Consider the following 27,500-nt stretch of genomic DNA (forward strand, 5'->3'; position numbering starts at 1 on the left):
AATGAGCAGGAGAGCAGTGGAGCAGCAGGGGAGAGTGTTTGAGTGGCCTTTTAGTGGCGTTTTCTACTTTGGTGTCGTAAATAATTGTATTAGTATTGCTTCTGAGAGTTCTGGCACTGGCTGGCCCACATAAACCCCCCATTCAAGGCCACTTTCCTGTCCCCACAAACGGAAATAAGGACACTGGGAAAAGAACAGACAGAAGGCCAGCCTGGGACAAACAGTGTATTCTCTGCCATAAAAGCTCCCTGGATGTGGGAGGAGGGCAACGTTGGGTTCTGTCTTCAGCTGGACAGGAACTGCTTCAGGGAGCTAAACAGATTTAATTAACCAATATAAAGGCCTGTAACATGGACACTGAACGCTCCGGGCAAAGACAACTGTTTGACAAGATGTAAAATAGGTTCAATTTCATTCTTATAATGTCAAAAGTTTTCTTCAAATTCATTTTAAATTGTTTATGAAGAGAAACCTGATGACAATTCAAATCTGTTTCTTTACTTTTGTGTTATGACACACCGTTAGTGTCTGTAACGTATAATAATGACAAATACTTGAAAGATACATTTCTCCTTAAAAAAAGAGCAACATATTTTACACAAAGGACATTTTCTGACACATTTAATGATTTTAAAAAAAAAAAGAAGAGAAAAAGGACGAGGCGGCCTGTCACCATTACAGTAGTAGAAGGGTATGGTATCTTTTAAGCTCTCTTAGATCAACATTTCAGTTTTCTGGTTTCACATTCTCGAACTGTCAGTGAACAGACACAATAATAGAAACACCAGAGTAAATGAGGGAGAGCATCTGTTTTGAAAAGCAAGCTAGTGCATTTCATTCTCTGTATGAAAAGTGGTTGCCGAGTAACACATCAGTTGTCATTTTCACCCCTTTCATAGTAAAGTTAGGCTTTAATGGGACTAAACTAGTGGTTTCACAGGGAGAAGATAAACGCATCTCGTCACTTTAAAAAAAAAAAAAAAAACTTTTTATCTGGTATTTTCAACAAAAAACAGAGCAATCCTTGATATTTAAATACATAAACACAACAAAACAAACAGTGTACAATCAAAACAGTAGTATCAGTATCCATAGTCCAGCCCACACCGAGTACAAATGCCAATCTCCACATACATGAACATCTATAACATCAATAAATGCCCACACTCAACCATCCTTATCCACATACACACACACACAACCATCATTATCCACATACACACACACACAACCATCCTTATCCACATACACACCCGCATAGCATTCCCACATATATATACTTTTACACATACACTCCACGAAGAGGGTTCAATGAGGAGTGAGGGAAGGACTAGATAGTTAAATTGAGTTTATAAAATGAAAATAAATAAATAACTAAAGTAAAATAAAAGACATTAAACTAAATGAAAAGAAAATATATATATATATATATATATATATATGTATGTGTGTGTGTGTATATATATATGTATGTGTGTGTGTGTATATATATATGTATGTGTGTGTGTGTGTATATATATATGTATGTGTGTGTGTGTATATATATATGTGTGTGTGTGTGTGTATATATATACAATATATCACAAACTGACATTCATATCAGACCCAGATTTACACATTTGCTTAGCAGTGGTATTCTAGTGGTACAGCTCGGTTTTGCTACCTCAACCCCTCTCAGTTGTAGTATCTAGGTTTAATGTCGACACTAGGTATAATGTAACATATTTCCATCTTCTTATGAAGGTATCTATTGTCATTTGTAATTTTGCAGTAATTTTTTTCATTGTATGAACCTGATTTAATCTCTGTCTCCACTGAGTTATGGTTGGTGGTTTTGCATCCTTCCAGTTCAGAGTTATCATTTTCCTGGCAGTCATTAAAAGTATACGCAAAATATACTTTAGATCGGTGTCCCATACATCTTTCGGTATAGACCCCAGCTGAAATATTAATGGATCTGAGGGTACCTCCACTTCGTTGATTTTATCGATTTCTTTTTGGATATTTTTCCAAAACCCTTGAACTACTGGACAGTCCCAAAATATATGCGTGTGATCTCCTATTTGTCCACATTTTCTCCAACACAATGAAGCCGAAGGATCCTTCACATATGATGAGATGTTATTGTATTTTAGTGTATTGAAATATCTGATTTTTAATTTCCAATCAAATTCTTTCCACACTTGGCTATTGATTCCTTTATGACATTTGTTACACAGATCTTCCCACTGTCTGTCTTTATGGTTTGTAATATAGTGTCTCATTTGAAGGTACCTATACAAACCCTTAGATGGAAGTGTATATTGCTCTTGCAGCTGAGAAAAGGATTTGAGTTCTGTTCTGTCAAATAATTGATTGATGGTTTTAAGACTTTTATCAGCCCACCGTCTAAATCCACTATCCCATATAGGGGGAGGGAATTCTATGTTGCCTACAAGTGGCATAGCCCTTGAGAGAATAAAGTGTTTTATTGTCCAAATCTTCAGTGTGTGTTTTATCCATTCATTTTCAATTTAGATTTTATTAAAGGATTTGATATCAATAAAGGACAATGTTGATATAGATATCCCCTTAGCTGTGCTTTGTTCTATCTGGGTCCATCCTGTCTCCTGGTCGTTTCCAATCCACGCCACTATAGCTGTTAGTTGTGCTGCCCAATAATATAGTTTCAAATTTGGTAGGCCTCCTTTATCTTTGGGTAGAAGCAGTGTTTTGAGTCTCATCCTGGGTCTCTTATTCTGCCAGATGAATTTTGAGGGTAGTTTATTTAACATGTTCGAAGATAGAAACTAGTACTGCCACAAGTAGGGACTGAAACAAAAAGAGGAGTCTGGGTAACACATTCATTTTCACCGTCTCCGCTCTACCAAATAATGAGAGAGGAAGGATTTGCCAACGTGTCTTTTTTTTTATTTCTTTGATTAACTTATTGTAATTAGCATCAAACAGCTGTGTGGAGCTAGGTGTAATATTAATTCCCAAATATCAAAAATCCTTGTTTAGACCAGTGAAAGGAAACCTCATTCAACTGCGTGGGCCAGATTTCAGATATCATCATCGCCTCTGATTTGTTTTCATTAATTTTATACCCTGATACTGAGCCGTATTTGTGCAGACACTGCATAAGTGCAGGAATGGAGAGAAGAGGGTTTTTTTTAATAAAAAGCTAAATGTCATCTGCAAACAGAGCTATTTTATGGTCAGTTCGCATCTCGTCACTTTTAACAATTCTTTCTCATCGGAGTAGAAACGATAAAACACGGGATGAAACAACTGGAACTTTTACAGGGCTTTGGGAACCAATTTAAGGTATTCAGGAAGGTGACAAGGTTTTATTTTGGGGGAGTTTTTCATTTTCCGATGCGGAGGATGTCATATGCTGTATAGATTGTAAAGCCCTCAGAGGCACATTTGTGTTTTGGGGATTTTGTAAATACATTTATTTGAACAAGGGACCACATGTAGCCGGATCCTGGGCCCAGGATCTATGAAGACAGCTTTTGCATTGCTAAATGTTGTTCACTAAGCAAACTAAAACCATGTGGCTGCTCCAACTTACAGCAGCTTTATATAAGTATACGGTAGTTCTTCAGTGTGCTCGCATAATTGCAATGTAAAACCACCAGGCCTTTTTTTTCTTTTGCCTAATCTTCATAGTTATTCAAAAGCATTGACAATGCAAACAATTTTCCATAAAAGTGACTTTCCTGCCTTAGTTTCTGTGGCTCCTAAGGCTTCATTATAGCGGCCCACAGTTATTTGAAATTACGTTCACATTGGACCATTTTCATCTGTTGCCAATGTGCAGTGGTGGAAGAAGTGTGCCTTTTGTATTTAGTGAGACAAAAAGGGAGGGTGCGGAGGTCGAGGTGGTGGGACCTTCGTGCAGGACTGTCTTTGTGTATTTTGGGCTCCTGGACGCTTGCGGACGATGCAATTCATTTCATGCAGACCCTTTTGTGGCCATGCAGGCATGCACATTATAGTATTAGCTTTTGTATCGAGGACATATTTAATTTGAAAGGTCCAAGTTGAGTCAAACGTCTTCGAAAAGGAAATTGTCGAGATGCAAGCCTTTTAAGCCTTTGTATGCAAAGACAAGCATCTTTTTCATGATGGCCGTTTCCCGTAAACTGATATCCTTCATTGGCCCAACAATAAAGCAGGTCAAGTAAACTACAAGAACCATGTAAAGCTGTTGAGCTATTATGGGTTCTCATGTTAAACAGACGGTCTATTTATGAACTCAGTTTGGATTTCTTTCAGATGCCCTCTGTAATTACCACTCTTTGGAGGCTTTCATTGTTTTCCGCTTGTCACCGTGTTTATATTTAAGCTTACTGCCTTCAAATGTCAAAGGACTAATTTTGCGAAGTGATTCTTGGCAAGTTGCCCCCGTGTGTGTGTGTGTGTGTGTGTGTGTAATGTAATTAATGTATTGTGTAAACTGCACCATTTAAGAGATTCTGGCATTCTTGTAATATTTTGAATCAGTGGCTGCAGTGTGAGACAGTCCCAGCTGTAGTTTTACGTAAGACGGGGAGTGGTGTAGTTATTGAGATCCTTTTTCAGCGAGGAAACGCTCCAAAGCCCGCCACGCGTTCCAGCTGGATGATGCAACGCCAAACATCAGCGCCTCTGTCTCGCTCCGCCCGTCACTCACCGCGCTCGTATCGTACTCTCCTTTTGAGTTGGTATTGTGTCTGTTTTGAGGGAAAGGCAAATTGGCACACCGCAAGGAAAAACATAGCACAGGTGCGTGCCAGTGTGCGCGTACGTTAAGTGCAGACGAGCTCGGTGACACAACGCCAACAAGACAGAACTGGAGGTGGAGAGGTTCCCCCTCGGGGTCTCATCACAACACATGACGATGGAGATCCAGCTCTGTTTGGAGAGTGCTGGTACCGTGCGCCACAGCAACAGTAGCTTAGGCTACGGCCGGTAGCTAGGCGAAAACATGGAACAACTGTGGAGTACTTCACTGACGTTTGAATTACAAATCAAAAAGTAACGTAAGGATTTGTGTTCTAGCCATCGCGTGGCTGATGCAATAATATACATTTTTCTAGACATTTGCTAGAAAATAACGCTAATAATTCTGTAACACAGTAGCGATGATTTAAATCGTGCATCAATTGTGTGCAAAAGACTTTCCCAAAGACTAATTTGCGGACCGAAGAGCCTGTTGTCCACACTCGCTCCAACCTGAGTTCGAAAGGGATGATGTCCCACCTTCGGATTTCTGATGCGCAGAAAAACGTAACTCTCCAAACGCTGAGAGGAGCTGCGCTGCGCTCAGGCTTCATGTTCGCTGGGGGGGGGGGGGGGGGGGGGGGGTGTCTTTCGCTTGGCCTTCTGATGCAGATAAGTGACACCGTAGAGGAGTAATTGGTCTGTCTGGCAGGTGCGTGGGTTGCCAGGTTGGGTCTAAACCTCTCTCTCCTGGAGGGAATTCGGCCTGTTTGTTTTTGCCCTGTTAACACATGACTGCTCTAATTTCAGTTGGCTTCAAATGTGATGAGTAAAGGTGTAATTGTGGTCTTTCCCAACAAAGCCACACACATACCCATGCACACACACACACACACACACACCACACAGACACACACTCTGTCTCTCTCTCGCTGTCTCTGTCTGTTTTTCTTCTCTTCCATACCTGCCTCTCTTTTTCCCTTTCGCCCTGTCGCCTCCACCTCCAGGGCGTCGTAGTGATTTCTCAATTTGGGTGTTTGCGGTTGGCAGGAATGTACCAGATTTCCAGTGTTTGGCAACGTTGTCCACAATATCGAGAAAGTGACGCTCACAAAGGGGCAGTGTTTATGAGGTGTGATGACGGTTCACCACAGAGGTCATTAATCTGCCGCTCCAGCGTTGTGCTGTAGTGATGCCTCTGAACAAACGGCAACGGACCAGAGAGAGTTGTGAAGGGCGTATTCTTTGGGGTTATAATTGGAGAACTAATTTAAATGAAAAATGTGTCATTTTCAGTAGATTAAATTAGGTTATACATATTTGTACTTCGATTTGATGTTCCCATGCACCAGAGCAGATGATGGATAGGATAGCTCTAAAATAAGTTTAATATAAATTATTACGGTGCATACATAATGCACATTGAGTATGGAACAATTGGTTATTCACATTGTGGATACAAATTATTCACAATTGTAGTTTTTTTGAAGAACCAGACTTTTTTTTAAAAATGTTTTAATTTTTTTAATAAATAAAACAGAACACTGAGCTACACTGACAATTAGAAAGAAATGCATTTCATCACAGATTTACACACACCAATGCACTTAAAACGTAAATATATATATTAAAAAAAATGATCTAATGTGTCCCAGATTACCTGCATTCATATTTAGGTTTATCAGATTTATCACAAATATCTTTATAAGCAGAATTCTTATTGAGGGATTAATATTATATTATTCATTATTTGTAATAAATATATAATATAAAGATAATGATAATACTATGAAGATCACCAACAATATTCTTTACTCAAATTAATCAATCATAAGAATTGGTCTTTGGAGTAACCTTATATGTGTTCACCTCACAAATGTGGCTCCTGTGCTCTTGACTGATTTACTTTTTTTGTGAAAGCACAATAGAGCTCTACATTCCTTCACCACTGTGTGTGTGTACAGTTTAATGCCTTCATATTACCCTGTATGGAAGGCCATGCAGGTATGCAGAGGGAGGCCACGGCTGAATAAATGTAGCTCATATTTATTCATCTGTCAAGACACACACACACACACACACACACAAATGCACACATTCCCCAGATCCAAGCATGCATTTCAACAGGCCGTGTGTGAGCTGGAAAGAAATGAAACCACTAAATGCAGAACGTATATCCTGGACATTTAGAACCTTTTTAAACGGATTGCTTTTTTTGTTTTCCGGGTCGGCGGCGGACCCCCAATGCTGACAGATCTTGGCTGACTTCCAGGAACAGAACAATATCTGCCAGGTCGACCGAGGGGCCCAGCAGTCCGCACACGCACACACATACACACGCACACACACGCACACACACACGCACACACACACACACACACGGTGTACACAATCGCTTGGCCTTTAAAACGTCAGCGCTCAGGACCTGCCTTACATAATGACAGAGAATGGAGGCATTAAGGCAATTTGTTTGATTTAAGTTGTCACGGTGTCCTGGACCCTGCCCCTCTCAGCTGGTTTTGATAGAGTGTGTGTGTGTGTGTGTGTGTGTGTGTGTGTGTGTGAGTGAGACCTATTTGGTGTTGGAAAAACATGAGGAATGGAGGCACTCGCACACAGACAGCAGGATAGAGAGGGGGTGTCGGTAAGGAAGGTGCTATAGTAGCATAAAATAAGGTTTATGAGGTCCATGGAGAGTGAGCAGTGACGTAGCAGGAGGTGCAATGTGTAAGGAAGGAAGGGGAGGAGGAGGGGAGGGAGGGCTGGAGGTGGACCTGAGAGAGCTTGCATTACATTATGTCTGCTGGAGAGGGAATAGGTCTTGTGTGTGTGTGTGTGTGTGTGTGTGTGTGTGTGTGTGTGTGTGTGTGTGTCTGATTCTGACTGTCCCCTCTCCTCCACTGAACATGAAAGCAGGTATTGTCCGTTTCAGGTTCAGGCTTCAGGAGCCGATATGCTCCGGCGCTCCTCCAGACCAGAACAACCCCGACATGACGCATTTACGTTCAATAAAAAATGTCCATTCAATATTGGACAGTGCTTTAGACGGGAAACATGAACACTTTTCTTTGGGACAAATCCCATATTGTTTATGTTACAAAAGAAGCTGATGTTGTAGAACTTTCTGATCCAAAAAATAAGTATACTAGACTACAAATGTGTCTTCTGTGTTAAATCGCTTAATTTGAGTTGTTCAATACTCAGTGGTGAGAATATAGTGTAGTGTCACACGTGAGCTGAAAGATTGAACGAAGGAAACAGTCCTAACAAATATATCCTGACGCACATGAAGCATGTGACTTCCACCACAGAGACGTCGACTGGTGTCAAACTAAATCATCATATCTGACATTCCTCACATTAATACAAGACGCAATATTTCTATTACACTTCCGATATCGTTTTCCACCGTTTTGACCGGTGCTCTGTCACGTCGTTCCTGTTGCGCCTTCTTCTTCTGCGATGATTTAATCAAATATCCAGTCAATACGTATGCTGTAATATAACCAGACATTTCCTGGGTACAGTTTAAAAAAAAAAAAATGTTTTATTAAATGCAACAAGTTATTTGTCGTTGATCATTAGAAATTAAATAATTCAGGTTGTTTTTGCCGAAAAAAAAAAAAATATAATATGACAATACAAATAACTGCTGGACTCGCGTCTGCTCAAAATAGATAGATAGATAAAACTCCTGTGGGGAGTCAGTACGTCAGAACCAGTCGGCATTGACCTACTTTTGCTGCGCTCTATAGTCTCCAAGCCTCGGCTTCTTTGATGAAAGATTGTGACTTAAATCATGTGTGAATGTTTCTTACTGAAGATTGACTACATCTTGCACAATTGAGTTTCTTATTTCTACATTTCTGTACCTGGAAGTAGCTGCGGACACAAGCGCTGTGACATTTTGAGGTCAACAGTTAAAAGTCAAACCTCCCCCTGACATCTCGCCATGCAACGGCTCCTCAGTAAATGATAGTCCACTTCTTCTGCGTTCGTTCAGCGGACGCTTTTTAAGGTTGTTGTGATCTTTAGATTGGATTCCGTTGCCACTACTGCGTGCGCCCGTTGCGTTTGCGGTGCAAAACGTCACAATGTGACATACAGTATAAAGTGTCCCCTCACTTTCATTTGTGAATGATGTAGATGAAAATGGCAGAATGCAAAGTGAGTGGAGCGTCGCCGGTAATTACACCGAGCTGTTGAGTGTAATTGAACCTGATCAAACCTGCTCACTGTGTGTGTGTGTGTGTGTGTATGTGTGTGTGTGTGTGTGCGTGTATGCGTGTGTGGACTTTGAGTGGAATAGAGGCCCAGTGTTCTTCGCCCCCAGCTTTAAATAAGGGGTCTTTATCTGGCTGAGTGTGCAGCGCCGACGTGGAAGCACTAAAGGGCCAAAGCGTTTCCTCCGTACAGACGTGGCTCATGCCGCTGGCTCCAGGTGTGGTGACCGCTAACCGGCACGGCTTCGAACCGTCACGCCTGATTTGGAGCCTGAGGCCAACCTGGCACTTGCACAGGCACACACAGTCCCGAGTGCACGGCGTCCCGCGCGCTCACGGCCGTGCACACGCACATCCATTTCTAATTTAAAGTTAATTTGCCACCCCCCACACCCCCCCAAGTGTGCATCAAGTTTCCTCCCCTCCTGGGCCTCGGCAGTGGAAAACAGGCATTCTGGGAGTTGGAGTGTTTGGTTTGAGGAATGAGCTTTCTGATCGGTTCTGATGGACTCCAGAAACAACACGTTCTCGAGTTACGTTCCGCATCGTTGCCTTCGTTTGTGGCAGTGCTCGGTGACTTCATGTGAAACTTTGGTCGAGTTACTCCCTTTTGTTCATTATCTTCATTATTTACATGTTGATGATTCAAAAAGGGTATCTCTTAATGAATTTCATAATTTGAAACCTCTCAGGCAAAACCATTACAATACTGGGCCCGGTTTGGCTGACATGACAATACCAGTTGCAGCTTTCCAGGTCAAATCATATCAAGTCTTCAAAAGCAATTCAGTTGTTCTCTCTGAATGCTCATCGTTAAAATATCACAGCATTTAACTTTTATTTTTTGTATATATATATATATATATATATATATATATATATATATATATATATATATATATATATATATATATAAATAAATATATCAATATATATAAATAAATATATATATATATATATTTATTATATATATTATTATTTATTATATTTATATATATATATATATATATATACACAATTGTGCAAGATGTAGTCAATCTTCGTGTATATGTATCTTAGACAAGGTATATTTTGTAATGGATAACTAGGCAAACTCTTAGGCAATGCAAGGCCTGACATTCAAGACCGCCATATTATTTTTTTGATTTGTTCCAGGAAGGAATTCTTATCTTTTCCTCTCTCCCTCTTTCTCAGATCTCCTTCGAGTTGGCCGAGTACACCGCGAACGTGGACGGCGTCGGCACCCTTCGTCTCTTGGACGCCGTGAAGACGTGCGGTCTGACCAACAGCGTAAAATTCTACCAGGCCTCCACTAGTGAGCTTTACGGCAAAGTCCAGGAGATCCCTCAGAAGGAAACCACTCCCTTCTATCCTCGCTCACCTTACGGTAATACACACATACACAATGTACCGCAGATCCATGTGGACACACACACACACACGGATTACCTAACATTTTCTACCTTGCACCATTCGTTAAACCGTTGCCTATGGCCATGTAAGGGTATACAAACACAGATTACTTGGTACATCGCAGCACTTTTTTTCTTGTGTGTGTGTGTTTTTAAGTGAGTCAAATAGAGGGGGGAGGGGGGGGGGGGCTTTAGTGCTCAGGCAGCATTTGAGCTCTCCACACACCCCGAGGCCAAAGCGTCTCACTGAAGACTGGAGTGGCTCTCACTTTAACAAAGACACCTTTATATCCACAGCACTCGGCACTCACTTTCAACACACACTAGCTCGCGCACACACACACACACACGCGCGCACACACACAGGCAGGCTGTACACGTGTGTGAGCGATCAGGTTCCATGTTCTCTGTTGTCTAAATGCTCTCCTCACTGACACTTTCCCCATCTGTCAGCACTCAATCTGAGGCTGCTTGGGAGGCACATACCATCCTGAGGAGGGCTGCTCCTCTATTAATTAGACTTGGGATAGGGGGAGGCGGGGCCATGGCGCCCTCCCTTCACCTCCAGTGTACATCCTGACCTACTGCTTAATCAACGGGCGCCTCCCTACGCTTGCTCTGGTATTCCCCTCATCACAGGGGGAGGGAGGAGGAGGAAGATAGTAAGAGGAAAAGAGGGGAGATTTTTTTTGTACAAGCCTGCTTTCGGTCAATCAGCAGGAGTCTGAGGTTCACGTTCCTGACGTTGAAATATGATCTGCGGTACCACTGTGTTCAACTGTGACAAGAAGTGTAGTTACACTCCTTCTCTCTGCAGCTCTGGGAAGAGAGGCTCAGTGTTTACTCTCTGCTTCGGTTGTCCCTCTGCATCATTGAACCCCCGTTAATAGCTGTGTGGAAGTCTCATTTGACGATTTAGTGAATAAAAGCATTGTGCGAGTGTGAAAATGTCCGCTTGTGCACAGTTGCAGTCCACAGAGACGCGGCCGTGGATCTGAGGAGACTGTTTGGTTTTGTGTGAGGTGATATCTAATAAACTAATAAGTGTCTGTCACCCTGTTTCTTCCACGTCTCCTCTCAGGTGCCGCGAAGCTCTACGCCTACTGGATCGTGGTGAACTTTCGAGAGGCCTACAACATGTTCGCTGTCAACGGGATCCTCTTTAACCACGAGAGCCCGAGGAGAGGTGAGCTCGCAGCACGACTGCTGTTCAATGTCACCGCAAAGTTGTGGTTGTTTTTTGTCCTATAACGTGGAAATGAGATTTCTTTCCCTTTTTTTTTTTTTGGAGGAGCATCTGATAGTAATAGAGGAGAAGACAAGAGTATGAGCGGCTGAAACAGCCTTTATTAAAGGTCACATTAGGGCTGAGCAATGTTTTCATTAGACTGCTAGCAACAGGGTTTTTTTTGTATATTAAAGTATTCCTGTGTGCCATCTGTTTATAATGATCAGGAGTTGTAAAAGAGCATCACCACTTTGTTCAGAATACATTGTACACATAAGTGAACTCGAATAACAAAATAAACAAATAAAGTTCAACAAGACAAAAAGCTAATTTTTTCGCAGTCAAAACTCTGCCAATAAGTTTTATCAGACGGTCTATTTGCTTGTGAAAAAATGACATCACTTGTCGAGAGCAGAATGAAACCGTGAAGCAGAAGGTAAACCATTGTTGGATTTTGTACAAGTATTCAATTACATGCCCTATATAAAGTCATATTCATTTATTGGTGGAACCAGGTCCCTCATAACTACTTGACGCACACTCGCACACATTCTGACACATAGTAAGTCGGTTGTGGTCACATTTTTAATATGTGCCCTGAGCCCCGAGGGTCGCAGGCGCTGGTTTAACCCGATTTACACGCCACCGCGACCCAAAATGAATACCACATGACTGCAGCCCCGGCGCTGAGCCCAGGTCAGCCGCTCAGGTGTTTATGATTTATCCCCTAATGAAGGCCCTGGCCACGACCCCAGCCGAGGTCAGAGGTCAGCCAGTAAGCCCTAATGGGTTACCACAGATAGATAGGTGTGGGAACTGCTGCAGTTTACAGCCAGCTCAGCGGAGATGGTGTGGTCGCCATCGACGTCTTGTCTGGGAATGACGTGTGACGCAGTAGAAAGAATCGGTCGGATGACAGGATGGAGATAAATAGTGCTGATCGACAGAACATTTATGGAAAACAATAATTATATTTGGTCGGGTCATTTATCAAGCAAAATGGGCACACATTGTCTCGTTCGTTTTGACATTTTATGGATTTTGACAATCGATCGTGGAAGTAATCATTAGTTGCAGATCCAAAGATAAACAAACGTAAAGTATGGAATCAGAGACGCTTGTGTCCTTTTCCACACAAACGCACAAAGACCTTATAAGGGCAATACTCTCTGCTCCCTCTATACTACTCCCTTGGCCTTTTGGTCCTTCGTCAGCTCTTTTTCATCTCCCTCTCTGACTCTGACTCCGCTTCTATCTTTCCATTCCTTTTTCTTCCTCTCTCTCGCTTCATTTCATGTCTTCGTCCTCCTTTTTTTTCCACAGTCAGCATTACTGCAGCGGGCCATTGGGTTTACTCCTGCCACTTCTATTCTCAGAGTTACGGCCGTCGTTGCTCATAAAGCAGGAACGCTGTGCTGTGATGTGGCCAGATGTCCCACTGCTGCCTTGCACAACCCAGTGTGGCGCTTGTGTTGGCTGGATTGGCCAGTGTTTACCCAGGCCCCCGGGGCCCGCCGTGACCCCGCCTTCTGCCGCACTGAGGGGGCCGAGCACGTTTGGCCGAGCTCTCCGTCACACACAGGAGGGCTTTAGAGGGAGTAGTCGATACTACACCCCCATGGCACATTTTGTCATTGTTACGGTGTAAGGTTATACAGCACATGGTACAGTGTGGGGTACATAGCTAGCGTAGTGTACTGTACTGTACAGAGAGAATACTGATACACTTTTACGTCACTCTCTGGGTTTTGGATCCCGATTCAAGCCATTGAGTATTTTCTACCAGAAAAAGGACAACAACTTGCACCAACAGAAACTGAAACTGTAAAAACTGCACCAAAAACACATCACTGTTATATACAAGATTTAAAAAAAATCTATAATTCCACACGCCTTGCTTCCTCTCTTAGATTCCCAGTGACACATATTGCAGATCACCAGAGCAAGAAGGGTTTTCATCTCGCCTTTGCTCTCAGCCACACGTGTTAACGCATTTGCATTGGAGAGAGATACAGGCCAATGTATCACCTGTGTGCTGCCCCTCCTGTCCTTATACGCACCGCTTGTGCCTCTGCATAATTAGTCACTAACGATGTCAGTGTCGGTGGCCCTGACATCACCGCTCTCTCGCCTCCCCCACACAGGAAAAGCTGTGACCTCATTGTCCCAGGGTGCCAGTTGCTGTGTGCGTGTGTTTGAGAAACAAATAGAGGTTTGCATTCATAGGGTGGTTTTTGGTCCAATGGCGTCTGCCAAAGTCACCTTAGCAAGTGATATACCGGCCAATCCCCTCCGTGCTATGTGGCGTGGTGTGGCGTGTCACATAGGACGGCCTGGTGTCTGCCGGGAAGAGGCTGTAGACGGACTGAAGCTGAACACCAGTTTCCCTCTCTGACTTACTGTCCCTGTGTAGGATTCAACAAGGAGCTCTGTCTCTCACAGCGCCCAGGGTGACTTAATCCCAGCAGGAATGCACTTCTGGTTTCTCTTACAGTTCCCATAAACACCTGAAACGTTCAACCAATAAACCGCCGACCTCCATTGTTCCGCAGCGAAAGGTCAGAATCGGACGGTCGGGAAGAAAAAATATCCCGTTGGAAATCCAGCATGAAGCAAAGCAAAAAGAAGCCTGCATCTGCCAGCCGGTTCACACCGTGGCAAGCTCCTCTCTGGTTAGCTTAGTTGTTAGCCATAATAAATAACCCGCACATTGACTCTAAAGAGGGGGATTAGCGTTAGCAGGGGCGCGAAATCGACTCCATATTGTTTTGACATATGAGACATGAGTGCATTACTCCACCGTCTCTTGGCAAGAGTGATCAGCAGTAAAGCTGCTTTGCAAATAACCAATTCATACGTTTCTTTGGTCATCATATCAACAAGCACCTCAAAGTCCCCAACAATCTAATTTTGCCAATAAAAGAAAAAAAACAACCTGGGTTTAATTTATAGCTCTTAGCAGTGTGTTGCACTAAGTGTATGTAGTAAATCAGAACAGTAATATGTTTTGCGTGTGTATCCACGGTGCTGCTACTGACCAGCTCCAGTTGTATGCTAATCCCCTGGTTTATTTGGGGAAGTCCCATCCATCTCTCCACCCAGAGAGCCCTGTGGTTCACGCTTGGCAGTATAGAATAATATACTGTTATGTTAGGAGAGGAGACCAGTTAGCATTGGGGAAGTAAGAATAGCACTGCCAAAGTCAATGCTGCCCCGCGAATACTCATACAGATGCAGCCGCTGAGCCGCTACATGCCGTGGCTTCATCTTTCTGCTTTTGTTGAAGGTGGAGCCCAAAAGGTCAGATCGCATGATAGATTTGCAAGAGGATATGTTTTCCATTTATCGGAGAGGGTTGTTTTCTGAGGAAATCTTCAAATAGGAATGACTCGGTCGGCGGGGCGTCGAGGGTATTCGGAATGATCTCGTAAGAAGGAACTCGGCACGGAGCGGACACTTTTTTTAGTTTTTCGGTATTTCGTTTCGCCGGGTGTTGATGAGAAAATGCTGAGTGAGAGCAGTCTAAACATCAGCTGAACTGTGGCGAGGTGAAGAGCGGAGTCTGACCCCTTTTTAAAGCCGAGCCGACGACAGAGTTCTCTCCACCGTACTTTCCGTCGCTTTGTTTCACGTGGCCTCAGCCTATCTCTGTTTCAGACCTATCACGTGGACGTTTTGGTTTCTACCTTTACTCATCCCCGTTGACGCCCTTACATCGCTGTTTGTTGTCCCAGATCACCATGGTATCCAAGAAATCTTGTTGACTGAGTGCTCGCTGTGAGCGGCGCTAATTACACCGTGGGTTCAGGGCTCCCCGTCGGCTTTCCCCACTTTTTCCTCTCATACGACAATCGAACCTCAAAAATATGCCTCGACAGACATCTGATGTATTCACGCTACGGGATGCTGCAAGACACAGTTACGTCTTTTGTTTTTCGATACTGGGGCGAAACACTCATTCGTTCTCGATTCCGCGATGCGGAGGTGGTGCTGTTCGTGTTCGGGCTCAAGAAAAACATGCATCATCGACTCCCCTCTCTTTCTTCACACTCTGCTTTTATTTCCCCACATCTTTGTCATCCATCCGTTTTTTGTTGCATCAAACCCAATAAAAAATACAAAAATGTGACCGTCTTTGTCTTCATAACCCTCCACCATTGCATTTCTTTCTCTCTGCACCCTCCCTGTCGGTTGAGTCAGCTCAGATCGAGTGCAGCAGTCTGTCAGGTGTGAATAGACGCTGTGTTGGCGGAGCTGAGAGCATGACCTCTCTTGGATGCAACGCAAATATTCTCCCTTCGTTGAGGCTCCAGAGATCAGTCAGAAAGTGAATTGTGCAATAACAGCGATGGCAGACACTGACAGGTCTTTGGCCTGGGTGGAATTTGGCCAATCCCCGATGAAGGGAAGATTCCTTCTGCAGAATTACTCTTGAAAGTCAGGTATTTTGTTCACAACACAGTATAGATGAGTACATATTAATTTGGATTTAAACAGGGCCACAAGCTCGACCTAGAACCTGAAATGTGTGGAGGTGGAGATGGAAATTAGGGTTGCATTTTCCACTTCAAGTCTACCACAAAGGCTTTTCACTCCCCTGGGCCATTGGTCAAAGACAAAGTGGGATTATGGGATTTGCAGTTCTGGTTGAATACCAAAACAGGTGTCTAAACCTTGTGTTAAGGTAACCTAAAGGTTCAAAAATAAGTCTTGTCAATCTTTTTCTTTTTCCTTAGCAGCTTCAGAACGTGGCCAGTTCAGACAAGCTCACGACAGAAATGACTCAACTGCTAAATATCTGGAAAACACCTGGAATAGGTCTTTGTGTTTTTTTGTAGGCGATCCACCGTCCTATTTTTGGAATTGTCTGGGTTACCAAGTCATTCCACATTTGTATGACGAAAAGGGAGAACTTTGTAACATCCTGCAAATCACCGTGGAGCAGATTTACGTGATAATGACAAACATACGCCAGGTCTAAAATTGGAACAGGAGACTTGGATGGGGAAGTAGATGTTCTACCTGTGCAAATATAACATTAAAGATCAACTTGATAAATGTTTGACATGATTCAAGACTTGAATAAACTCCATCTTTTCAGTTTTTCCAGAGCTCATATGCCATTGGGCTGAGCCATGACCACACAATATGTCTGCAAAATAAATGTTACAGATGAGTGATTTGAATGAATCGCACCGCGGTTGAATCTCAATTAGTGATTGCACATAAATACACTCGCAGAAGGTAATATAGATGAGTGTGAGTCAGACATCTTGAGGTCTGAGTGCGTACAGTAAGGGCTGGGCCGCCACACAGTTTGAAGACAGACTTCATAAGTCACCTTTTCTTTAGCAGCGTGGTTCTAACACCAGAATCTGTTGAGTAACCGAGGCACCTCAAAGCCCACAGTCCCCTCCCTGGCTCCCCCCACACTCCAGCTGACAGCTCCCGTCCCCATCCTGTCTGGGCCCACATTGCCTGGCTTTGGATGGGAGACCTCTCCGCACATTCTCCCCCCCACACACTTTTTTTCTACCCACATTTCAGCCAAGCTGTGCCAACGAACCCCGTGTGTTACGTTTTTCCTGTCGCTTCTCTGGCCAAAAAATGGAAAGTGATGGAAAAAAGAGAGAAAAGAAACGGTTGAGTGAGAATGAGAGAGAGAGAGAGAAAGAGATTGAGTGTCCATTTCTGGCATGGGTTTTGCTGTCTACTCAGTTTTCACGGCTCGTGGTTTTATTAGACTTTCCGCCGGGCCACGGGCAAGGTTAAACGGCCAGCGATGCCCCCTTTGGGCTCGAAACCTCCTGCTAGCCCCCTCCGGCTCCCCTCGCCTGCCTCCTCCCCCTCTTCCCCCCTCCTCCTGGCTGTCCTGCGGTGCCGCTGCCAGTAAAGGAAACACATTAACACCCGGGCCAGTAACAGAGAAGGCTTTGTCCACGGCCAGGCAGGCCGGTCCATTAAGCCCACGCTCTGGTCCACACCGCACCAATTAGAGCAGGCAGGGAGCAGAGCCACTCCAAACATAGGTGTGAGCTTTACAAGGAGACTACAGGTGTGCTTGGGGGGGAAATAATCGACTTTATTACTCATTGGGTGTACTGTGCTACACTGTATCCTTCTGCCACCTTTTTAAGAGCAAACTCGGCCCCGCAGAGTTTTGACAACCTGCGTTTAACCTGCAAACTTGAGTTTCCCTTGGAGGTTGGATCCAATCGAAGACCTGCGTTCCAATTCACTTTTGTTAGCAGTCTGGTACCTTTCCTTGCCCCACTGGGTCCTAACATACAACACACTGGAGAGAGATGCAACTAACGAAATCGTAATTATTCGTTTAATCTATTGATTATTTTGTAATAACTTTTTAAATCCAAAATATGTAGACAACAATGTGGCCTGCAGGGAATTAAATGTTAGACTGTTTTGCTTGATAAAATGATTCATTTAACTTTTAAAAAGCATTCCAGAAATTAAGAATTACCTTTCGATCAAGTTCAAGACTCACAAGAGACCGTTTAAAAAAACAACACAAAGCTGCAGAGTCTAATATATTTTGACTTTTATTCTCTAACGAGATGCAAAACACTGTATTTCTTCACCTCCCATAATGCAGCTGCATGGCATTTTTCCATTAGACCCTCAACACATTTCTCTAAAGCGACACACCCTCTTAGTTAAAATGTCCAAGATAAGATAGACCAGTGGGATAAACAATGGGTGGTTTTCTTTACATAAAACATATTCAGCTGTTTCTAGCTGAGTAATCACTCTCCATGAATCTGCGGAGTTCCCCTGAAAAATAGTTGTCAATTAAGTATCGGTCCATTGACTAATTGCCTAATCATTTGAGGACCGGATTTATGACGTGAGAATGTTCGTGTGTGCATGTTAAATAAATATCCCTCGTAGGGCGATATGGATAAGAGCATAGCTGCCATGCCATGCCATGCATGTGTGAGTAGCAGATGAATAATTGCTAGCGGACCAGAGGACCTGCCAGCCCACGGGCCAGATGAGACGATCATGCAAAAACAGGACGGGTTTGACATCGCAGGGGGTTTCCATCCGCAATTCCTCTACGCTCGATAGACACATGCTATTTCATAACAAGAAAATCAAAGATTTCGGATTACTCAAGAGGGACATCGGATTTTTGTTTAGATTTTGAATCCAGAGAAAGTCTGACGACTCGTTTAACCTTCATGAAACTCCAGCTTAACTTGGCGCCAAAGCAGTTGACACGGGGGCCATGTGACCATGTGACTCTGCCACCAACACACAACATGCTGTATTTTCTCAAATAAGCGTGTCTAACCTTCTCTGGTCTGTTTTTGCTCAGCCTGCCCAGGGCTGTCGCTTTCCTATGAAATAATTACTACAAATTTGGTGCATTCACATGATTGGGTTCATGGGATTTTCCTGTGTCTAAATGGAGGCTCTGCTCCATGTCAGGGCAACAGTGATACAGTGTCGAGACAGAGCCGTGCTATTATGGACTGGATGGGCGCAGAGCTAAAAGGACACATTCATCTAAGACGGGATGAGTTGCTATGTAGGAGCTCTTAAGAGGTCTCGAATAGGTTCACGGAAGGTTGTGGGAGATTTCTGTACAGCAGAGATGACCGACGCTTTGATGATTTCTTTTTTGAAATTAGACTTTCACATATCCCCACACATGCCATTTGGGATTTTGAACACAAGACAGAAGAGCTGAACCAGAGTGGAACTCCTCACGCTCCAATGAGCCGTTTTCGGCTAAGACGGTGTCATTATTAGACATGACACCCTAATATTTAGTGTTGATATTTCCATCAGTACAATGCTGTGTTTGGGTTAGAGGACTGGTGTATTCATTCGCAGGCTCTTTGCGACATCGTTCCCCCTTAAGCAGTGTCCTGTCAAAAGCGCCCAAAAGACGTCTCTAACCCTTCCAGCGGCACAGAGATAGTCATTAGGAGCTCACCTCTATTCCCTCAGATAATATCGCCACGTGTGCTGGGGATCTGGCAGATGAATCGGCCGCCGATGTGGTGATTCTGGACTGGACACTGCTCCGGCAGAGCCAGGGTGGTCCTGTTTGGTCCTGTGGCAGTTTTCTGCTTCTTTTTTTAGTGTGGGCAGACTGATGCTCTGAGATTCGCCTCGGCATCCAGCCCAGATTTGACACCGACATAGTGAATTAGAGGGGAAAATGAGAGAGGAGGAATCTAAAAGGATCTTGTGGCTGAAATGTGAGGTGGTAACGAATCGATTTGACTCAGGGTGGCTTCCTGCTTGAGTTTTTCGCTTTGGCTAAAGAGGATTTGGAGCAGTAGAGGAGGTTTGGACGTCCGTCTCAGTGTGATGTAGACGTTTGGTAAGGAGCTCTAAACTCTTCCACGATGAGGCCTTGATTTCCCTTATCTGCCCTTTGGCTTCTCTGTTTCTGACTGCTCTGTGTTTGTGTGTGTTGGACCGAGCTAAACCTCTGTAATGTTTATATCCTGTGTAAACCGTGAGTGAATTCAGAAGGTGCCAACAAAGCATTTTTCGATGTATGTGTTTTAGGTTCAAACTTTGTGACGCGTAAGATCAGCCGTTCTGTGGCAAAGATCCACCTCAGCCAACAGGAGAAGTTCAGCCTGGGCAACCTGGACTCCAAGAGGGACTGGGGCCACGCCAAAGACTACGTGGAGGTAAAACAAACAAACACACACACACACACACACACACACACAACCAAAACCGCACACGGTCCCAAAGAAATAGACACAAACTGTGCAGAGTTGAACAGAGTTCAGATGTGCACATGAGCATTAACGGGGCATGTTTTCCCAGATCATTTGAGGCCGCAATATGCGATCTGCATGAAGCCTCCTATGATTCTCTGCCAAAAGAGAAACGGAGATAGAGAACGAAAGGGGGGAGCGGTAGGAGAGAGAGAGGGCTTCATGCTGTGAGGCCACAGACTGCACTCTGGTTTCCCACAACTCACCCATGTCCCAGATCCCTTCAGGCCCCCATCGCCATTCCCCAAACGCCCGCAGAAGAAAGAGAGATATTGAGGGAATGCTGCGTCCTGGGGACGATGACAGAAATATGGTGTTTGTGTTAACATAATGGTGCCAGCAGCAAGCAGAGAAAGGAGTGGGGAGATGAAACGAACAGTGGGGTCCCCACGTCCAGGAGCAGACAGAGCTCAGTGTTCCAGAATATGTGTGCGTCTGTGTGTGTGTGTGTGTGTGTGTGTGTGTGCGCGCATGTGTGTGCTAGGTTAAGGTTGGAACACGTGTGTGTTCCTGTTGAGATGAAAGGCTCGACGGGTTGCCATGTCTGACAGCAGACCCCTCACAGCGGATCGTGTTATTATTAGGAGGAGGTGATGGTGGCCGGGGGGGCGCTCTTTGAGATGGGAGTGGGGGTGAGGAGGTTAGGGCGGGTAACCTCATTTTAACTGCACATCTCAGCGTGGGGCCACTGCGTCAGGGAAAAAGGTCGGTGGAAAAGCGGCGTCTCGAGCTGCGAAGGCGGGCCGCGGAGGCCGAAGGTAGCGTCAGTGATCGCCTGATACGTGAAGACTTCCAATCAGTCACATCCAATTGTAAACACATTGAATAATAATTGCTTCCTGTGGGGGGAATTCTGACTCGAATTGGGATTCGAATTTAGATATAATGTTTGTCGGATCATATTTTGCTGTCACACAAACACATCTGACAAAGGGAAAGGGGGATATATATTATTATGTGTCGGTTAGATCTTGGAAGTGAAAGTCCAGTTCATTTCTCTCAGACAGGAAGGTGCTTCTCGGTGGTGTGGACGCGTAGGCAGCACAGTTGCACACAAAGTCAGTGGAAAGAAATTCCAAGCGGGCACAAACGGACAGTGGCGTGAGTTGATGATGTTTCCGCCACAGTTCACGGTTCTCCTGTGGCCGCGTGACTCGGCTCCATGAAAGTACAGAAACAAGAGGATGAAGAACTGTAAGAAAATAAAAGAAGGCTGCAGGTTTAAGTTGTACGACTAAGACACTCTGTGCATGCATTGCTAGTTAGCTCCAGAGTGGTGGCTGTTTGTGAGCTGTGAGGCAAAAGTCTGCTTCACGTTCAATGTGATGATTTATGAGTGCAAATAATTGGAAATATTGTTGAAAAATAAAGATAAAAGACTGAAATCGTCTGTACCTACGACTGCTACTGTCGTCCTCATCCCCAACGGCCACTCAGGCTCTGTGGAACTCTAGTGTAGTAATGACGTCATTTCAAACAACATTTTGTATTTACAGTACACTATGATGCCCGCTGCTATGTAAAACAACAAGACTGGACTGGTTTTAAAATTCTAGTTGTTGGGCCATATTCAGCTTCCTGATTCTTTTTGCGTGCGTGCGTGCGTGCACACTCGCCTGTCCAGGGCACCCTGGCTTGAGACGCCCCAGGTTTCCTGTGGGAACGGCCGACATTCCAGCTCTGGTGAATCAGGCACCTCCTCGCTGTGCGTCTCCAGTTTCGGAAAAGGCAGATTTCGGGAAGCCAAACAGAAGCCTGAGGTGCTGAGGGGGGGGGGGGAGATGAAGGTGGGAGGGAAACAGACGCGTGTTTGTGGGACGTTTGTACATTATGCATAAATGAGCCACCTCTCCCACCTCTACCGCGCCCTGCAAAACCCATCAAAGGCCGCGACTGTCACCACGACTCCCCCACCACTCCCACTCTCTACCTCTCTCCGTCTCACTTTGAAATATCCGTCCAGCGTCAGCACTGTGTTACCATGGCGAAGCCAAACAACTGGCAATTTGTAAACAGAACCATGTGTGTCTGCTTTAGGCTGACAACTGCTTTTCCTCTCTCTTTCTCTCTCTCTCTCTCTCCCTTTTTCTCGCTCCCTCTCCTCACCCCACCCAGTGGACAGGGAAATTGCTTGTAATTGGCTGTGGATGGATTGTGGGTGGCAGGAGGGGCGTGCTGTGTGTCTGCTCTAACGACGTCTGAAGGCGTGCGGCTTGCTGGGCATCGTCTCAGCCGTGTATCGGGTGTCCGTCCTAGGCAGGCAGACAGACCTGGAGCTGCCCAGCTCCTCTCAATGGAGTCCCTTTAGTAGTATCATGGTGTGATGGAATAGATGCCAGGAGCTCAGCACTATCGTATAAAATCTGCAGATAGAATGATTTAAATCCTCCTGATCTCATTTTCTTCAAAGGGGTTAATTAAGCGTTTGGCTTTTTCCAGTCTGGTGACATATGACTGCCCTTTTTTTTCCATTTATTTAGTGCGGTTTTGGGGGATTTGGTGATACCGAACATATTTCTGCTTCTGAGCATGCCGATGAGAAAAGGAAACCCCACAGCACTCACTCACTAAAGACTGTAGGAGTTCTCCTTATTTACCAAGGACTGCCCTCCTCCCTGCTCCTTCCTCTCCGCTCAGCCTATGCCCCCATTTGCCCATGCTGGGTACAGCTGTTTGAAGCCCCCTCACCTACACCTCCTCCCCTTCTGGCTGCAGAGAGCCATTTCCTGTGCGGAGCAGAAGGCCGGCTGGGAGGGAGCAGAAGTCGGCCTGGTGGTTTTGGCCCTCTCTCTTCTCCTCCTCAGTTCTGCTGGCTTACTTTCTCCGTCCTTTTGTCTGTTTCCTCTCCCGCCGTGTGTTTAAGAAAACAACAGTTTCTTCATGTTCCTCCCACCTCGTAACTTTTTTACTTTTTGATGTTTTGTTCCCCCTGAAGGCTGCGTCACCAGACCAGCGCTTCACCAAAGTGTCGCTCCCTCTTTGCCCTCGTTTGGCGAGCAGTTCCCTCTGACATCCAAAAAGCGCGCCTTATTTTTCCCCCGACGGGAGCTGGCGTTGCCGCTGTAGCGGACCAGAAACTGTTGCCAGATGAGATGTGGCTGACCCGCTGACACACAGTCCCGACAACCCCTCCTCGTTGCTCTTGTCTTGTATGCGTATTTATTTAAAAAAACATAATCACCTGTGAAATTCTGGGCTTCAGAAGGTGTTTCCTAGCTGTGTGTGTGTGTGTGTGTGTGTCCCTGTGTGGCAGGAGCTGTCTGATTCCTGGCATTGTGTGGAGTCAGCAAGGTGACAGGACAGCCCTGATGGTGTAATTTTTTCACCTCCTTTATTTTTCTTATCCTTTTTTTTTTTCCCCCTCTCTCTCTTTTTTTTTTTTTCCTCCCGCAGCTGCCTCTCTCTGTGCCATAATGGTTACAGATGAGGCTAATTAGCCAATCACAGAGCAGATCAGGGCCAATCAGAGATGATTGATGAGAGCGCCGGGCCATTCATCACATGTTTTTGGCCTTGGAGGTGACAGCGGGGGCAGGCTCCGGGACTCGGTACAGTAAACGAGACATGTACGTCTACATTCTCAGCTCGTTGCTGAGGAGCTCATCCAGTGCAAAAAGGGGCCTCATTAACCTTCTAACAGGCATTTTGAGACTTGATGGACACCGGGTCTTTTTGCCGTGGAGATCAGATGTGTTGGTTCTGGAGGGTGTTGAAGCCTGACCACCTTGACGTGTTGAGCTGGTTGCTTGTTAAAAATACAAGAGGAGATATGAGATTTGAGTTTTCGTCCAATTTAAAGAGTCAATATTCAGTTCAGGTCATTTCCCCGTGAGTGGTCACACAGCCAGGCTGAAATACGTTGCAGGCACTGGCCGCACACTCAGGCTTTAACTTACTTAAAATGTCAATCTCATAGAGTCACCGGCGTCTTCTTCAAATGCCAAAACCCAAAGATATAGTTAATAAGTATAGCTGACAGCAACAGTAATAATCAACAATGCACCACATGGGCTAAATATATAATTGATCAACTTTGTATAGTAAATATCACATACACACAATGATAGTATCATGTCTATGAGTAGTACAAGTTTAAAAGTACTTGAGCTAGAGCATTTTGCGGTGTGTGTGTGTGTGTGTGTATATTAAATACATGCCTGGATCTTTACAGCAGTGTTTCAGGGAGCTGATAAATACCTGAGCCTGCTCTGTAACGTTTTAATAAACACAGCTGGAGTGGTAAAGAGCTAAATGAGAGCTAATAGGGCAGAGGAGAGGGCGTGTTAGGTTTCATCACCAAAACCTCCTGACGACAGCACCCCCGCCCCCCTTAACCACTGCTGCCCCACAACACACCCATCTTTGCATAATCACGATCATGTCATCGCTTGAGCTGTGTGTGTGTTTGTGTGTTTGTGTGTGTGTGTGTGTATGTGTGTGTGTGTGTGCTTGCTTGCTCTGCAGGAGGTTAGTCTGAGTGTAGATCATTTAGTGAGAGAGCTCCCGTCATGTTGACTTGGCATCCCACACAAGTAGGATGAGTAAACGACAGCAGCTGTGTGTGTGTGTGTGTGTGTGTCTGCGTGCATGCGCATGTGTGTGTGTGTGTGTGAGGTTGTGTGACGTTAATTGCAGGTGAAATCCGACCCATGGCCTTAGCAGCAGCTTAATAAACTGGGGTTTGCCCCCCTGTGGCTCAGAGCAATAAAACCACACTGAACCTTCAGCAACCTTATGCATGAACACACACACACACACACACACACACACACACACACACACACACGGAGATGTATAAATTGTTAATTTACAGAGAATGTTGGCTCAGCGTAACAAAAACATTTAATGCTTTTTTTAACGGACTGATACAGGACATCGGAACGCAGGTCTGAGGACTTGAATTGGTTGATGGAGCCTCTACGATGTGTCCTCGGGAATAGGTTCCATAGAAGGAATTAAAAACAGGCAAAAACTACTTTTATTATCTTATAAAAGATCCAGTTTTCTACTGTCGTGTACCTTCATTTTTGAAGTTTTAGCTTTTTTTCTTACCTACTTTAAAGCACTGATATTGTTTGCAGTGGCTTGACTTTAATGATAGTTTCATTAAATCAATTTAAGGAATCTTTCAGTTTCTATAGATTACTGTGTTTTTCAATCTTAATCTAATTTTAAGTTTTCAATTTAAGAGCTGTAGAATCCCTTCTTTTTTTTTTTTAAACACGAAGATCTGGGTCGATTCATTTTGAATACAAACGATGATGTTGGTAGGGTTCACTTTTTCTTCGAGTTGGTAAGTTTGGCACTAAAACTGAGTTGGGTTGTTGTCAAATTAAGGAACAACGCACAGATAGAAGAGAGTTGCACTTGGACCAACACACAAGAAAGAGGCGTAGGAGGTAAGATATGACAAATATAATAATTAATTAGGTGAGAGTCTTAAAATAGATCCCCAGGGAGGCACTCTTGCCCCATCTAAGTCCAAATCCTAAATCATCCGACTTGGAGTGAGTATTTACCGTGGCCTCGTATCAGAGGGACAGAGGAAGAGGCTCGGGGAGTCGGAGAGCAGCAATACTTATATTCACAGTCCAGATAATGTAGAGCTGCGGGATGATGAATGGAGAAAGGTTGTGTAAAAGTGACTCCCTCCTCTTCTAATAGAGGAACTGATAACAGGAACAGGACAGCAGACATTCTAGGGTTACTGCTGTTGTGAAGGGGGCCGTGGTCGGGTTGGCAGCTCCACAGACTGATACCGGACCCGGGAGGTGTCCTCGTTTTTGGGGTGAGATTCTTTTTTTTTTTTTTTTTCAGGGAACATCTTTTCCTCTCTCTGCCCTAAAAAACAACTGCAGTTTTACGTGAAGAAGCAAAATGAAGATGGACTCGGAGCACCAAAGTGCAGTTTTAATCACCATCTCCATACCTATTAGTGTGAAAATGATCCCATGAAGCTCTAAAGAATCGTCCTAATGAAGGAGGACTTGTATTGGCTGCTGAAGCGTCACCACAGCGTTGTCTCTTGTTTGACTTTTCATTTCATTATTTTTCTTGTGTGCACTTCCTCACCGTGACTTCTAAACTCCTCCTTTTGTGGTGGTACAAGATTAGTTCACGAGGGATCGAGTAATCCTGGAGCCACGGACAAAGTAGATTTTGTGGACGGATCAATAATTCGAACAAATTATGAATATGTTATTCTAATTATTAGGTTGATATGATGTTTCTGTCACCCGGCCGCTGCTCCGTGTTTTCATTTTTTGGACCCCTCTTGAATCCTGTGTTAATGACTTAATTAGCCTCTTTTCACTTGCTTCATCTGCATGAATCCATCTTACTGTGGAGCGCTTGTGATCCGTTCCTTTAGAAATCAAGCGGCGAGAACTCGCTATCCCTTTTTCTATTTTTCTATTTTGAAGTTGATTGAATTCGACACAAGTAATGACTTTATTTTCCTGTTTCAAGGCTGTTTCACTCCATAAAACATTTTGGTGTGCCGAACCCAAAATAATCGTCCTCCTCCAGTTGAGGAACGGCTTTTGGAAGTTGTAATGCAAATGTATGTCATATTTAATAAGGTTTTATTGCGGTATTGAGGGGGCGAGTTCAAATAATCTTTTTAATGATTGGAACCAAAGATTCATATTAAATTAGTAATAGGCAGGCCAACGCCTCTTTCTGTCTGAGTAGAAAACACCAAAGATGCTTGTCTGTCCAGCTGGCTGCTGTGACGGCTCTGGCATGAGGATTGTCTTTCTGTAAATCAGATGAAAAGTTGATCGTCCTTTATGTTGGAGAGAACCTTCTGGTCACATTAGAACCTTTACGGTTCTGGTTTCTTTAAAAAAAAAAAAGAAAAAAAAAAGTAATATTAAGAATATGTAATCGTGAAAACAAGAGAAATGATCGCGCTACTGAGACTTAATGCTAATATTCTGTATATTTTCGTGTGTGTGTGTGTGTGAGTATGTGTGAGCAGCTGGCTGTCCGTCTCAGAGTGACAGGCCAAAGCTCTCTCCTGCTGGGTTGAGGATGAAAGCAGATGCTCTCCTTCTTCTTCTTCTTCTTCTCCTCCTCCGGATCTGTTTTTCTCTCCTTTCTCCTTGACGCCTCGTGTAACCAGAGTCTCCAGCTTTCATATGAAGCCCGCAGGATAGTTTGCACCCCGGAGTCC

The 27,500-nt window shown here is 44.3% G+C and overlaps 1 protein-coding gene across 2 annotated transcripts in view; it reads left to right on the top strand.

The window, feature by feature from the left end:
• Nucleotides 1-27,500, top strand: part of gmds (GDP-mannose 4,6-dehydratase) — a 142,318-nt gene that overhangs the window by 41,429 nt on the left and 73,389 nt on the right. For both annotated transcript variants that reach the window (XR_004609405.1, XM_034531337.1), the window contains exons 5-7: nucleotides 10,110-10,302; nucleotides 11,409-11,513; nucleotides 20,103-20,230. Coding sequence is in view for 1 of the 2 variants with exons in the window: in XM_034531337.1 (XP_034387228.1) it covers nucleotides 10,110-10,302; nucleotides 11,409-11,513; nucleotides 20,103-20,230 (426 nt within the window). In the remaining variant the exon portion in view is untranslated. The remainder of the gene's footprint in view (nucleotides 1-10,109; nucleotides 10,303-11,408; nucleotides 11,514-20,102; nucleotides 20,231-27,500) is intronic.

Source organism: Cyclopterus lumpus, chromosome 4 (assembly GCF_009769545.1).
Source record: "Cyclopterus lumpus isolate fCycLum1 chromosome 4, fCycLum1.pri, whole genome shotgun sequence".
Taxonomy (NCBI): Eukaryota; Metazoa; Chordata; class Actinopteri; order Perciformes; family Cyclopteridae; genus Cyclopterus; species Cyclopterus lumpus.